General features: G+C 39.7%; 1 protein-coding gene across 1 annotated transcript in view; it reads left to right on the forward strand.

Annotated features, from left to right (window-relative positions):
- htr4 (5-hydroxytryptamine receptor 4) overlaps positions 1 to 14540 on the forward strand; it is a 36629-nt gene extending 22089 nt beyond the window's left edge. Inside the window, exons 5-7 of the mRNA XM_062476693.1 lie at positions 903 to 1056; positions 3536 to 4101; positions 14279 to 14540. Coding sequence (XP_062332677.1) covers positions 903 to 1056; positions 3536 to 4101; positions 14279 to 14366 — 808 coding nt within the window. The 3' untranslated portion in view covers positions 14367 to 14540. The remainder of the gene's footprint in view (positions 1 to 902; positions 1057 to 3535; positions 4102 to 14278) is intronic.
- The last annotated feature ends 946 nt before the right edge of the window (positions 14541 to 15486 follow it).

Below are 15486 nucleotides of genomic sequence, written 5' to 3' on the forward strand. Positions count from 1 at the left end.
GATACCACTCGCTGGAAACAATGAACACCAGAGAAAATGGAAAACGATGAAACCCTCAGCACCTTTTTCTCTCACATAAAGTGCTTTTTGATGGCAGCTATAATAATTGACCGTCAAGCTGGTATCAAGGGGCTTTGTGCTTTACAGACTGCAGACTTTCTACTGTGATGATAGGCTAATGCGATAGCCACGATGGGCTTTGCTGTGCATTGTAACCCCTGTTGTGCGTGTGCCAATGTGCTTGAGGCCCAGTTGGCAGTTGGTGACTCTTCAAAAGAGAACCACACTATTTTGTTTGTGCTGAATTGGATGATGGGGTTGAGGATGTATGGCTACTCTGGTTATATTGGATATTATAATCGATCACATCTGTTGAAAGGAATACAGTATATTGATATTCTATGAAAAAGGTATGAACAGCTGAAAACTATATCGATTCCCATTCCCGGCCGTACCATGGTACCGACGTAAAAACATGACACAATGTCACATGTCACAAGTGATACAGTGTCACATGAAACAACTCATGAAACAAAAAAAATAATATTTTAATGGCACAATTTACTGGAAGCCTGTCTGTGTCGATAGATCTTTCGGCCAACATTATCCAGCAATTTTATTATGGTTTGTAGGACATAATAAGTGTACTGTAGCCTATTTCCAAGGGTTTAACCAAGATCTCCGCTCAAGTATTCAACAATGACTGACATGATACTGTACACATGGATAAGTGCCTACTGTTGTACTATTGTTGCCCACTGTTGATTGGCCGTAGCATAACTGTGGAAAATGTGTAAAAATTGACAATAACACAGCTACTTCATGACGTGGTCTTTATTATGTCTAAGTGATTAAAATGTAAATGTTATGTAGGGATAACAGTGTGTGTCTTTAATTTCCAGGTATTATGCCATTTGCTGTCAGCCCCTTGTCTACAGAAACAAAATGACACCACTGAGAGTGGCTCTGATGATGAGTGGATGTTGGGTGATTCCTGCTGTTATATCCTTCCTGCCTATCATGCAGGGATGGAACAGTATTGGAATAGACCACTTGGTGAGTCATCACAACTATTCTATCCATGTGCATGTGTTTGTTTATGTCAGCATTTTTACACAGGTTATACATAGTCTTTCAGACTTTATAATGCAAAATCCACATTGTGGCTTTTAAGATCAATCGCAATCGCCTGGAGAAAAGCTCAATGGATGATATGATGGTCTTGCTAAGATGTGTATGTTGAATTTGCAGCAGGACTGTAAACATATCAAGTGGCCTGGGGGGCGTTGTAATGAGAACCATGTGATTGAGAGTGTGGATTGAGACCAACATGCTTTATTGTTTATTTATTTTTTACCTGAAAATAATCCAGAATATCAGTATCCAACAATCCCATTTGGTTTGGCTAATCTGGAGGAAGGGGAAGCATACTAAATAAATGTAATTGGCGTCCATAGTATAGAGGCCAAGAATATAGACTCTAACTTTGTTTTTAAGTTCTACAAATTTCAACAGGAGTCAGATTTCAACTCAAAAGCTTTGGAACAAGATTTGCGCTAATTCATGGGTCTCTGACATAATGAAAGGATTGTCCAGATGAGTGACATGATTTATAGTTTTCTTTAAACAGGGTTTCTGATGAATTTGAACCTAATATGAACTCTCATAAATCAATGGGAAGTTTCTAATATTTTATAACTGTTGGTGCAGCTAGTTCAGCATTATACATTCAATAGAGTATTCCTATAAAAATAAGGATAATTTAGCTGGTAAAGCTAAATCAGGCATGCCATGTGAACTGACCTCTGTCTCTGAGCTTCCCTGAGCTGAGCGTTGTTTGTTGCTATGACATCAGCACTTTTCAGCTGTAGCTCACTTTTCATTTATCAAAAATCAAACTATTCATCATAACATCAGCACTAATCTATGTACTGCAATGCAAAACAGAAGAACAGTTACAATATCTATGCATGGATGAAGTGGCTGTCCTGCCTCCATTTTATTGGTAAATGGGGATTACAGTGATATCGATGAGTGGTGCATTTTAGTGGTGCACCTATAAAGTGCTCACTTTGCTTGAAAATGCATCTCAGTAGTATCTCATTTAGATGAATAGGTTCGACTACACAAGCATTTTTTTAAACACTGCTCTTGACAGCATTATGGACATTTAACCACAGTACTCGTATTCTTATACATTTATTCATTTAGCAGACGCTCTTATCCAGAGCGACTTACAGTCAGTACAGGGACATTCCCCCAAGGCAAGTAGGGTGAAGTGCCTTGCCCAAGGGCACAACGTCATCAGCCGGGAATCGAACTGGCAACCTTCAGATTACTAGCCCGATTTCCTAACCGCTCAGCCACCTGACTCCCTATATACATTGATACACAAGATTAACGTGAAGACAGCAGTACGATTTACAGTACTTTAATGTTTACAAACATTGAGAAGTGTCTTTTGGTGTTGTTATACACCTTCTGTAGCACTTCTTTAGCAACTTCTGCATTTCTGCACATGTCATCTCGGAAACAGTTGAATGCCAACAGTTACTGTACTTTGGACGCAAACAGATATTTATTTTGGCCTTTCTTCCTGCTATTCTTTTTATCACAAGTTAGTCACATCCGTAGTAACAGTGGTCTTGTCAGAACAGAGGGAATACAGTGTCAAAGTACAAAGTTTGTCTGTCTACAGAGTAACAATTCATCCCAGCAGTCAGCTTGCTGCGACACTACCATTTCACACAGCACCAGTCACACAAACACTGCTGCTGGTCTAGAAAAATTGTGATAATAGAAGAAGCCGAAGAATGCTGCAAAAGTCGGATGCTAGCATGGGCTCATGGGCTGCATGCTCACTCTAATAAATACTTACATGCTTGAACTAATACTTGTCTGGCAAAAACAATATGTTTATAACAAAAGTAAATGTGGATTGTTGAGACCAAAAATCTGAATAGCCCCACAGACTCTTGTTCTGTTCACACGTTACTGATGATTACTGTAAAGAGTTTCCTAGTCTGCCAACACAACTATGCTAAAGTTTATGCAAAGGGAAAAGTGTAGTTATTTTAATGGCCTATTAGATACTATTTTGGACAAGGAATAAACAACATGTCTGCTAAGTTGGTCTATGTGGAGAAGAGCCAGAGCGAGGCAGGACTGATGCTGCTTTCTGCCTCTGGCTAACACTGATGGGTTTTGCTTTATTAAAGAAGAATAAAGGGATTATGTATTTATTGATTGATTCATTTTCCACCTTCAGCGTCTGTGGATTGTGGCCAAAGAAGCTGGGGGGAATGCCAGTGGTAGCTAATGATTAATGATCATTTAGTCGGAATCCTTTCGCTGTACAGCTCATCGATACTCTTACATTTTCCAGGATTAAAATGGATTATAGTCACGACAAGCAATGGAACTGAATTTAAGTACTGGAAAGTACTGGAACTACACGTTTGCCACCTGTGTGTGTACATGTGTGCCCGTGTGTATCTCCGCTGTGTCTGACACATTTCTACCTCCCCCTCTGCAGATAGAGGCGAGGCAGCAAAGCAGCGAGGGCAGTAACTCAACGCTGTGCGTCTTCATGGTCAACAAACCGTACGCCCTCACCTGCTCTGTGGTAGCCTTTTACATCCCGCTGGGCCTCATGGTCCTGGCCTACCAGCGCATATATGTCACTGCTCGTGCTCATGCACGCCAGATCAGCATGCTCCAGCGGGCGGGGGGTGCCAATGCCTCGGACAGCGCTGACAACCAGCGCAACCATCGCATGCGGACGGAAACCAAGGCAGCCAAGACTCTTTGTATTATTATGGGCTGTTTCTGCTTGTGCTGGGCACCGTTTTTCATCATCAACGTGGTGGATCCGTTCATAGACTACAGCGTACCAGATAAGCTGTGGGCAGCATGTCTGTGGCTGGGATACATCAACTCCATGCTCAATCCCATCCTCTACGCCTTCCTCAACAAGTCCTTCAGACGTGCCTTCCTCATCATTCTCTGCTGTGGTAGGAAGCGATACAGGAGACCCTCCATCTTAGGCCCTGGAACCCCCTGCACTGCTACGCAGATCAACGGATCCACGCATGTACTCAAGTAGGTGTACTTCTTTCAAAGGCAGTCATTCATAAGACTACATGGGCCCTATCTTGCACCCAGCGCAATTGACTTTGTAGACCGACGCATGTATCATTCCTATTTTGCACCCAACGCACAGCAGACTTTTCCCTCCACAGACGCACGTTGGTAAATTAAGGAATGAACTTGCGCTCCCGGGGGCGGTTCAGCGAAAAGAGGAGGCGTGTTCCAGAGCAAACGTTCCCTGGTGCTGTTTTGCAGTTTCAGAAAACAATTCCGCCACCGACCAGGAAAAACGTAGTCTAAAGTCAGTGGCGCGTTATTCAGATGCTATTGGGGCGCATGCTTGCCCATAACGTAGCGTGTGTATAACGCACATACACTTTTATTTTTTCATCTACAGACGCAGCAGTTCCCATTTGTGCAAACCATAGGCCTAGATAATTACCAAAAATATTACCACATGAGGGAAATCATTGTGTGTGTCCATGAAGATGTGAAAAAAGGCATAAATCTAGCTTACATACTTACCCAAATTATTCAGGCTAATTGCAGTAATGACGGATCAAACCTATTTTACCAATAGTGACACATAGGTATATGAGGACACTTGACAAAGTGGGTTGACTGCGAAATCACCTTTATCATGCGTGCGCCTGGCAAATCCGCTATTATAATAGCAATCCGCCATGGAACAAGCGCGCCTGCTTTTAAAGGGAATGTGAGATGACGCTCTGATTGGTTTATTGCACGTTACGCCCAAACCACACCTATGAGTAATGTAGCTACTTCAGACCAACCCATTTTAGATTTGCGTCGGGCGCAGGAGTAATTTATCCCGCCGGTATACATTTACATTACATTTACATTTATTCATTTAGCAGACGCTTTTATCCAAAGCAACTTCCAAGAGAGAGCGCTTTACAAAGTGCATAGGTCACTGATCATAACAACAAGATAGCCACAAAACATTGCGAGTAGCCAAAACATGAAGCATTGTGAACAACCAAAGTAAGTGCCAAAGGGAAGAATCATAAGAGCATGTAGTTAAACAAGTTACAATTAAACAACATGAACCGCTATAAGTGCAAGTGTACCTGTGGAAAAAACAAGCAACAATAATAAAAACAATATATCACAGCGAGTACAAAAAAATTTAAACTTATTATATAATATATATATATATATATATATATATATATATATATATATATATGATGGGATTGAGCATGGAGGTATAATAGCAACAGCGCCCGAGTTCCGCCCACAAAGTTACTTGCGTTTCGCATTTGATACATGCGTTTCAGATAGTTCAAATAAGGGCCCCATAAGTGTTAATAGTATTTGTTAGGATTAGTGTTATCGTAAGATGAAATGTGTTACTTAATAAGTAATAAGGCTCTTAAAAAATGTGTATTAACATTAATTTGTTAATAGGACATACTAACTTACTAAGGCCTTATTACCTGTTAACTGATGCTTATAAGAAGCACCTGGATCAAAAGTATTACTGTAACCTTGTTGAAATGTATTCCCACTTATTTGATTAGTTGTATAGGTTTAAAGAACTCAGGATAGCCACCTCTCAATATAGCCCAACGCGCTAGAGAGGCGCTACATTACCACCGTTTTTTTTTTTTCACTTCCCACCTTAGTCCTGGGCCCTACTGACAGGCAAGACTTATGACTGAACACAGCCAACACCTCTACCTTTTACTCCATTGTTTGTTTTCCCATGAGAGCAAGAGAAGGGCTGGCAGTTGAATGAGGTTAGATCATATTGTTGCTCATGTCCAGATGACTGCACTTAAGTCATGCACATACACGAATACAGGTGCTTGCAAACAATCACAAAATCAAATAGTCTGACTACAACACAAATTACCTCAAGCATTTTCCCAATCTATGTATTACTCATTGGTTCTTCAAGAGGATTTTAGAGGCATTACTTGCTTGTTTCATGGCTGTAGTGTAAAGAGTGAGCAGAGAAGTTAAGAATTACAGGATGCTTTCCCTCTCTTTAATGACTTCCTCTGCTTTGGATCGAAGACAGCAGCAGTGGTTCTGGCCAGTTCATCTCTTACACTCAAAGTTGTGTGTTCTGGAGACGACAATCTCTCACACTCTCACATCTCTCTGAACTGAGGCTTTCAGCCATAGAGAATAATATAATATGTATACGTTCTGATGTGTATGTGTTGCACAGCTCTGGTGTTATATGTAAGATCCCTATGGGTCATTAGACCAGAAACACACATTGTCACAGAATGTTTGGCACCAAGTTTGAAATTATATTCATTTGGATTTACAGTACCAGAAATTCAGACATATTGTAATGTACTTGCACTGGAAACAAGACAACTTTTTTATAGTTTGATGCCTGTGTACTTTAAGTTATAAAAGAAATGAAAGACATACCAGAAAGTTAGCAGATATCACAATTATGTTTTTTAGTTTGTTTCCTTGACCTTAATGAAATTGCAAGTCATGCATCAAACAACTCAAACTCATCAAAATAAGAAAGGTAATTCATAATTGATGGATTTATTTTTTCAATCATTTATTATGGCATGGTAGCAGTTTTTTATTTTTGTTCTTTGTTCTTTATGCATGGCCTGTTAGTGACATTTAGCGTGATTCCCCCTGGATGACGTGAAGGTACAGTAAATACTGCTGGAGAAAAAGTTAAAATAAAAACAAGTCACCTTACAGCACTTAAACAAAACTACCTGGGGTGGTCTCAATTGAGAATTCTGGATTCGTATGCCTTCTGTTTAGTTTGCACTATTATAAATTACACACATTCCAGGAAAATATTTCAAAATATTACTTTAATAAGAACATGAAAGCATTCGTCAATGACTAATTTGTGTCTTAACAAGAAACAGTGAGTGTGAAGCTTTGGATGACAGCTTTGGCTGACTTATGAACTTGCCCTCCCATTGCTGCCAGAGGTTGTCATTTGCCTCAACCAAATATTACACAAAACAGCACAGTGTTTAGGATATTATAAATGGCTCGATTATGTTGATGTTGCATCAAATGAGAGTGGAGGATCATGGGTTTGACAGGTTATATGTGTGGTACAGTACCAAATCCAAGTTTTGTATGTTAACTTTTCTGTTATGCAAATTCCTCTCTTCCTCTGTAGACTTTCGTTAAAAAAAAACATACGTAACCTAAACTTGTATTAAAATAAAATGTATGAATGAATGACACCCCCCCCCCCCCACACACACACACACATACACAATTATCAGAGTTCTGTGGCCCTTGGAACATCTGCAGTAACATAAATCCTGGAACTGTTTCCAAATGGCAGAGCTGTCAGCATGTTCGTCCGGACCATAAACACAAAGATGCTGGGATGTGCAAACAGCTGCTGCTGGAGACCCTTTGGTGCTCTGTCATAAGGCGGAAAGGGGTTGGCAACAGGAGTTGGAGGTAGGGTAGAGGTTAGGCTGTGAGCCATTTCACGATCAGGACGTGTCAGACAGGAGATCGATTGGTACATAAGAGGTATAGTTCAGTTCAGTTCACTCACCTTTATTGTCATTCAATGTCACTTTACAGTAAGATAAGAATAACATTTGCTTCAGTAGGCTCAGGATAGTGCAGGGATGTGCTTACATTAATTCGTATATACACTATTTATCAAAACTGTCTAAAATATATATTACATTACAATATAGTATAGACAATTTGCATACTTTTTTCTGGGATTACCAGTATATACCGGTGCAGGTAGTATCCATGAAATGCAGCCTGTTTGGGAAATGTTACTTGGTTATATCATTGCACCATAAGCTGCCTCAGACACGTTCACATCAGTTTGCTAATACACCTGTCATCTCTGCCGTTGACGTCCCTGCTCCTTTGTGCATCAAAACAACAACAAAAAGCTTGCTAGGTTGCTAACGAATGCTGTTTTCAGGATCTTATAGTTCAGCTCATAAACTCATCATCAGCTCATAGAACCAACACTTTTGTTGTTTGAAATGTTAGATTGTTGTGGTACCAACACTGGCCAACCCTCAACGTAGACTAACCCTAACCTGTCTGACTCATGCTGTCACCGCTGTCATGTGGTTGTGACCTTGCTTTCAGTCTGGTTGGTGTGTCCTGGCCTTAAGTGTATTTATTTGTGAGGAGGGCAAGAGCAGTGATCCCGCTGTGTTTCTACAGGCACTAGTCTTACTAGAGTCGGGAGTCAGTGTGAATGTTACTGTAAGTCACAGAATGCCATAGTGCCAACAGAAGTTCCCAAAAGCTAATATGGATGATATATTGGCTAATAATAGTCTGTCGGCCAACAGAGCCAACTCTGTTCCAGTATGCATCTCCCATGCCTCCCTGGCTTGACTAAGCTCCCATTAGTCTGCAGTCTGTGTCTGCCATGACAGCTCCCGCCATGAAATTCAACATTACTAACTGCACACACACACATCTTAGAAGGGCTGGTGGATGGTGCGTTAGCTAAGAAGCAGTCTGTCTCAAGAGTTCAGGGGGGCATTGACTAGGAGGTCACACTGGAATTCTATCTGGGTGATATTTCTTATGACAATACCATACCACCCATTATTCATAAATAATACAAAGAAAATAGCGTGAACAGTATCATACACTGTAATGTCTACCCTTCTCTTTTCCAATTTCTCTCTCCTCCGCTTTGACATCGATTGGACATATTGCTCAACAACTTTACTTATTGTGTTCAAAAAATAGCTTCTGCAGTGTGTATACAGTACTTCCTGTTCTCATTTTGTCTGGCTGAGATGTTTGGTTCTACTATAATAGCCTTGAAAAAATCCAATACAATGTTTGTTTGTGTGAGTGCGTCTGGAGTGTATTGTTTGCAGAAAATAAACAACGTCTACAAAGCAACTACAAAACAGGAAAGCTCAGATCAGGAAAAATGTCCAGATGCTGGTATGAATGTGGCAACTGCACAGTAACAGCATAGGGAATCTAAATTAATTTATATTAAATTATGAATGCCAACTACTGTAATAATGGCTGTATCTGGATGCATCAACATTATTACATGTTTTTAGTGCATTCACTTGCAGCTTACCGATCAATATTTTAGAAAACTTGTTATTGTTACTGTACTTTGTCATCCAACACTACAAGTTAGACACCAAGCATCAAATCAAGTTCAGAACACTGTAGTGTAGCTTCTTATGCCTTTGTTGATCAGAGACATTCTAGCTTTCATTCAAAGATCTGGGCTGTAAGAGTTAATGTACAGTAGCAGTCATGAGTGCATAGTCCTCAAAGTACATCCATAAACAGTACCAGCCATAAACACAGTCAGTATCGGACTTTAAGATAATACACTAGAGAACAGAATGTTATCACACATGCACATACAAACACTCAAACCTGCATTTCTAAAGGTCTTGTTAATAACAGAGTCATCTTCATTATTAGATATTCTCATACATTTGTCATTCTACGTGGGTTGCTTCTGTTTTACACATTAATTGGTATGTAGAGTGGGGCATCAGTCATGAAAAACAAGTGATGCTGAAGGCCTCACAAGGCTTTGCTTAATTATAACCCCGGCATCTCGAACTGCCTCCAGTGTCCCTGCTTGCACACTATCCCTGCTCTGTTAGACACTGTTGAATTAGATACCTTTCTTCCCTTTTCCCCCCTCTCTCTGTTCTCTCTCGTCTCCCTGCTCTCTGGACCTCTGCTGCCCCCTGTTCCCTGCTGGTCATCAGTGGATGCTCGTCTTTCTCCAAACTACTTCTCTGGTTCTGCAACACTAGGCCTGTTCCCGTCTAGTGCTGTTGAAGGACTTCTCAAGTGAGTCTCCTTCACCTGCTTTACCCTCACTCTCCACCCTTCCCATAGGAAGAATTTCTGTGAAGGGCATCTACTGTGTATGCACGCATGTCTGCATGGATGTGTGAGTTGGGTTTCTACCTGTGTGCGTGTGTGCTTGCTCGCATGAAGGTGTGTTTGCATTTAAAGAGGTGCTTTTCTGAGGGATTGTATCTTTTTAGACTGAATGGCTGAGAATGGCAGCATTGGGTGAAACTTCTTTTCAAAGTTGTACTTTTTGACACCTACTTGGGCTTTCGACTTTTATTGTGTAAAAACTGCCTGGAGAAGATTCAACCCCAGTTCAAGATCTCATGTGGTGCAGATTGCAGCGCCATTTCCAGAGCTGTAAGCATCATGGTTGTCATAGCTCTTTGAATGGTACTGCCATATGTGCTCAGCTGCCAACGTCATCTCAACAACACAGCAAACAAAACGTCCTCACAAACTAGCATTGTGTCATCTGCATCCAAAAGCATCCAAGCGTCCAATAACTCTTCATTTCAGAATCTTTCAAAGATTTTGCTACACAGAGAATGTTTGGCCATGAACAAGTTGACGGTCCTATCTTGGTACAGCAGACGGCCTGTTGCTATATTTAGGTACTACTTTTTATTACATAAATCAACAATGTAAATTCACCAGTGGTATGACGAATAGTACATCTGAAAGCTAGAGTCAGCTGCGTTGTTCCAGACAGATTTGATCGTCAGTCTTCCAATTCTTCTCATCTCAGTTTCACGAAGGCTGTCTTTGGAAATAATGGTCTATTATTCAGAAGTTCCTCCAAATAAAGCTATAGTCTATACCCTTACTCTCATTTTTTCATCTTACTCTTTTTTCTGACTGACCTAAATGACAATGCCGTTCACGCACCATTTGATCAGCTATGCAGTCATTTCGCATGCCGACAGCTCTATCACAACATGTGGGAGGGATGTATTATGTTACATTATCCTTCACTGATCTCCATGTAGAGCTGCTAAGATGAAATGTGCACCAATCAACTAATTCAAGAGCCGTTTCAGCCCCAAGGAAGGAAGGGATGATTTTATTTAAGTTCAGATAGATCTCATCTCTTACTCACAATCATTATCATCTCTCAATATAATTTTGCAGTACAGGCACAGGATTTCTGCATCTCTACATTTCTAAAACAAGTTCATACAAAATGCATTTAAAAAGGACTAACATATTACAATGACAGCTGATCCAGCTCTGTCAAAGTTATTTTTTAACCACAGCCCATGTGTAGAATATTGGCTGTCTCACATCAGTGTTTCTGGGGAATGCTCCAGATTCTAGAGTCACTGATTTGATCTGATAGTGAATAGATAACGTATTTTTATTTTATTTTTACATATTTGGGTGTGCTTTGCCTTCGGCAAGGGCTCAACCTTTGTTCTCTCACATATATATTTATTTATAATTATTATTTATTTTCGCCCCCCTAAGGATCAGTCAATATTTGGCGGTGTCAAAAGGTTCGTCTTGGTAGCGATTGCGTTGGTTGTATTTTTATTTACGTTCCGTTGCAGGTTTAAGTAGAAATTGCGTTTTTGTGGTGAAAAGTGAAGCTAACGGTGGCTAATTTGCTAGCCACAGTCACTGACGTTACTAACGTCACTACGTCACTAACGTCACGAAAACACGCGTGACTACCTGTAGCAGAACATTCGTTTCACATCTGTTAACTTGGGAGATAGCTAGGCTAACTATAGCTTTACTGCAAGGCAGCTGCAGGAACGCCACAAGCAAAGAGGCCAGGGTGATAACTATTTACTCATTTTACTTTGTGATGTGAAACACAATTATGAAATGTAATGTACAATATTAGCTGATATTATTAAGGAAGTAGGCCCACATCTACTTTTGGAAACGGTAGTCTACTATTTCACTGAAGCATTAGCATCATGACATTAGCCTCTGTTGCCCGGGCAACACATACTACAGTGGTCTATGATGCATCTGTTTTCAATCTTTAAAATAAACATTCCTCACAAATACATTTTCGTTGTAGGATTTATTATGACATTACATTACAAGTAAACGATTTGTGGGTGAAATTATCATTACCTGTGGTTTCAAACCAGTGTTGCTCACTGCAACGCTGTAGCCTACGCGAGACACTACAAAAACATCTACACAGCTGTAGGAAGTCAAACGGCGACAGAACATGTTCGGCACTCCCCTTACTTAAATCAAAAGTCTATCTAACTGCTAACCTTAACTTCATTGCCACAGCCTAAACTTTGTCAATCTGTTCATGAAAATAATTAATTTCAGCCTAAACCGTACAACGGAACGTTAAATCCAATTCAACCAACGCAATCGCTACCAAGACGAACACAGCAGTAGTACAATTTACCGGGGCAGCTTCTCCACACAGGGATAGCGCACTTTGCGTTGTTACTGTTGTTACTTAATGATCGCTACCAGTGAGCTTTTCATGAAAGCGATTTTCCACTAAATAAATGTCAAGCTTATTTACGTTTTTGGGGGCGTATTTTCAGTTAGAAGATGGTACTGTTTGAATCGCGATTCAATCTTCTACTGCCGGTAACGTCGTAGAATAATCTTCAAAGGGGGTTCTTTATTCATGAATGAATGCAATGAGTAGGCTAAATGCATGAAAATATCACGAGAAGGGAAAAACTTAAAAGGACGTTTACGTCATAGAGATTAGGTCAATTTTTACACCGGTCTGCCAAATTTATTCGTTTTGATTCAACGATGAGGATGCCTTTTGCAGGGGAAATTAGAAGATCTATTTCATTCTACACTTCACTCGTATTTTCAGTTGTAAATGAGCAGCAAAAAAAATGCTTTTAAATCTATGTAATCTTTATAAATAATAAGTATGCATTTTTATATAAAATATTCAGAAATATCAGTTTTAAAAATGTCATTCAAAAACGGACCCCTGTGCAACCGACGCAAGCAAGCACACCCTACAATTTCCCCAGAAATTGTACCCTCTCTAGTTTACTATATTACAGTGTATCAGTTTTTGGCTGGTACTTTGTAGCTTTAACCCTCGTGCTGCCTTCGGGTCACATGACCCAAAGGTTCATAACGAACCATCGTTGTGTTTACCCAATTTTACCCAATACAAAAACAAATTAAAATAATTTTCTTTTAACCTTTGCAATGTGGGGGGTCTGAGACAGCCTAGCTGTTAAAAGAAAATGCTTCACTTTGTCTTTGTATGCGGTAAATTTGTCGCAATACGACGGTGGGTCACAATGACTGATGGGTCAGAATGACCCGAAGATAACACAAGGGTTAAAACTGCTGTGAACTTTTCTGTTTGCTGTCACAGACCTCTAATGCCTTACTGATGTCACAGATTAGTTCCATTTGCATTTTGATTTTTCTTAAAGTATTTGACATTTAAAGAACTCCTATTTTGATACAGCATTACAGAACTTTCTTGTAGCCCTGCCTGTCATGAAAAAATAACTGGTGAGACACTTGCTTAAGGCTGAGTCACATATTTATAAAACAGTAATTGTAAAAAAAAAACAAAGCTTTATTAGCTCAAATGTACTCCAATGTGCTGCCAACTGGTGGTTTTAAATTTCAAGAAATTGTACAGGAAACTACACTAACCAATTTTACTACAATGTTACTTATAGTGGCCACTACCAGAATGCTGGCATTCTGCCATTTGCTGTGTATTGCTGAGTTAAGCACTGCAATGTGGCAGCAATTTTGGGTTCTGCTCCATTTAGAAGCTCTAGCAAATTTCCTTTTTAAAGTCCTGGAACATCAGAGGGTGTTCAGATGGTTTTTGTCAAGGTAAATGTGCATGGACAATTTCTCAGCAGGAATTGCTTTTGGTGTGCTTGTTCGTTATGGTTTTAGGCTAATTCTTGAGGTAAATAACTCTTGCGTTAAATTCCAGACACATCTACATAACTAGCACATACACACACACACACATGCACTTGATGTACGGACACTCATAGATTAAGGGTGGACGTTGTCAAAAGGACATCTAATTGTCCCTGCCAATATTTGTGGTTAATGTCAAAGAGAACAATATTTTATTGTAGCATTTGGAATGCAGAAACATGACAGATTTGGTCAGAAAAATACTTTTGCAACGTCTGACATAAATGACAATATAAATCCAGCGTCTTCAGGAAAAAAAGGGTCTGTGTTCTCACCAAACCTCTCATAAAACCTGATGCAATGCTATGATTAAACACACGATAGTGCCATTTTCTTTGATTCTAATTTCCGTTTGCTTTATTCACCTTATGAACTCACAAAGTGGACGGATCAAAAATGTATTGGGACACATTGAAATATATTTTCCTTTACTGTGTAATGTTGTAATAGTCTTCTTGCTTCTCAGGTATTCCGCCCTGCACAACGGGAACCATACTGAACCAGAGAAACCTTCTCTACAAAACGACACTGAGTCACAGGAGTCCTGCTTCTGACTGCGACTGACTACAATTCCCCAAGAACAAGATAATACTTCAGGATCAAAACTTCAGGCTGGCTGCACTTATTTTCCAGGTCTGACAGTTGTGGGAATGAAAGGTTATGGCACAGCAAGCTGAAGATCATCTGGATTGTAATCCAAAACAGCAAAAACAGATTTGAGTATTGATATTGTATTATCATTTACTTATTTGAACCTGTCCTTTACTTTGCTTAGAGGGAGTAAGTACTTTTTCAATTGTTCCCTATAGTTCCCTTTTTCCCCCTTCGGAAAGCAAATTCCAATGGTGATGAAAGTTATAACAATGTCACTAAGTAATCCTTTCAATAGGGTATACTGATCAAGGTTGTAAAGCTCCACAACATTTATGCACTTACTCTATTGACATGGAAGTGTTCATTTGAAATGTTGATGTGGATTTCTTTTCTTTTTTTTCATTCCAGCACATTGTGCCCTGTCCTCTATACCTAGCAGAATACCATGTAACTCATTTTTTTAGGTTTTGCACAACTTTCAAAAGCAGAATGTTGAAGGTAATTTATTTCTTTTTAATTATTTTGTGTCGTTATAAGCAGTCATTGCCCAATACTGGAGGTCAATATAAGCTTCAACACACTAAATGAACAAATCCATGACCTTCTGACTAGTAAAAAGACAAAAACACCAGTTGTCACCAGTTCATTCATATTAAAATTGGGCATTATATTTTGCCTATCACTGATATTGTGCTTCCATTGTGTGTGTGTGGTTGGAAATGATCTCATGTGGGAATGTGCTATGTATTTGTGTGTGAATAGTGGACTATGTGTGAACACTGCCTATGTCACACCAACAATGTCGCACATTTGATCATTTATGCTTTGGGTAAATGTTATATTGCTTGGGTAAGGATGTGTCTTGTCCAAAGTTGCATCCCATTTGTTCTTAAAACATCTCTTGCCTTTATAACCATGTGCCAGAATGTAGTGTAAAGGCGTTTCTCAGCCATTTATATTTATGAATATGTATTATAGATCTTCTTTAACTGTGGGCCACAGCACATATGGCCAGGTCCTACCTATACAGTACTCCGTCAATGTAAACAATGGCTTTTTCTCATTAAGTGTTTTTTTGGG

Source organism: Osmerus eperlanus, chromosome 13 (assembly GCF_963692335.1).
Source record: "Osmerus eperlanus chromosome 13, fOsmEpe2.1, whole genome shotgun sequence".
Lineage (NCBI taxonomy): Eukaryota > Metazoa > Chordata > Actinopteri > Osmeriformes > Osmeridae > Osmerus > Osmerus eperlanus.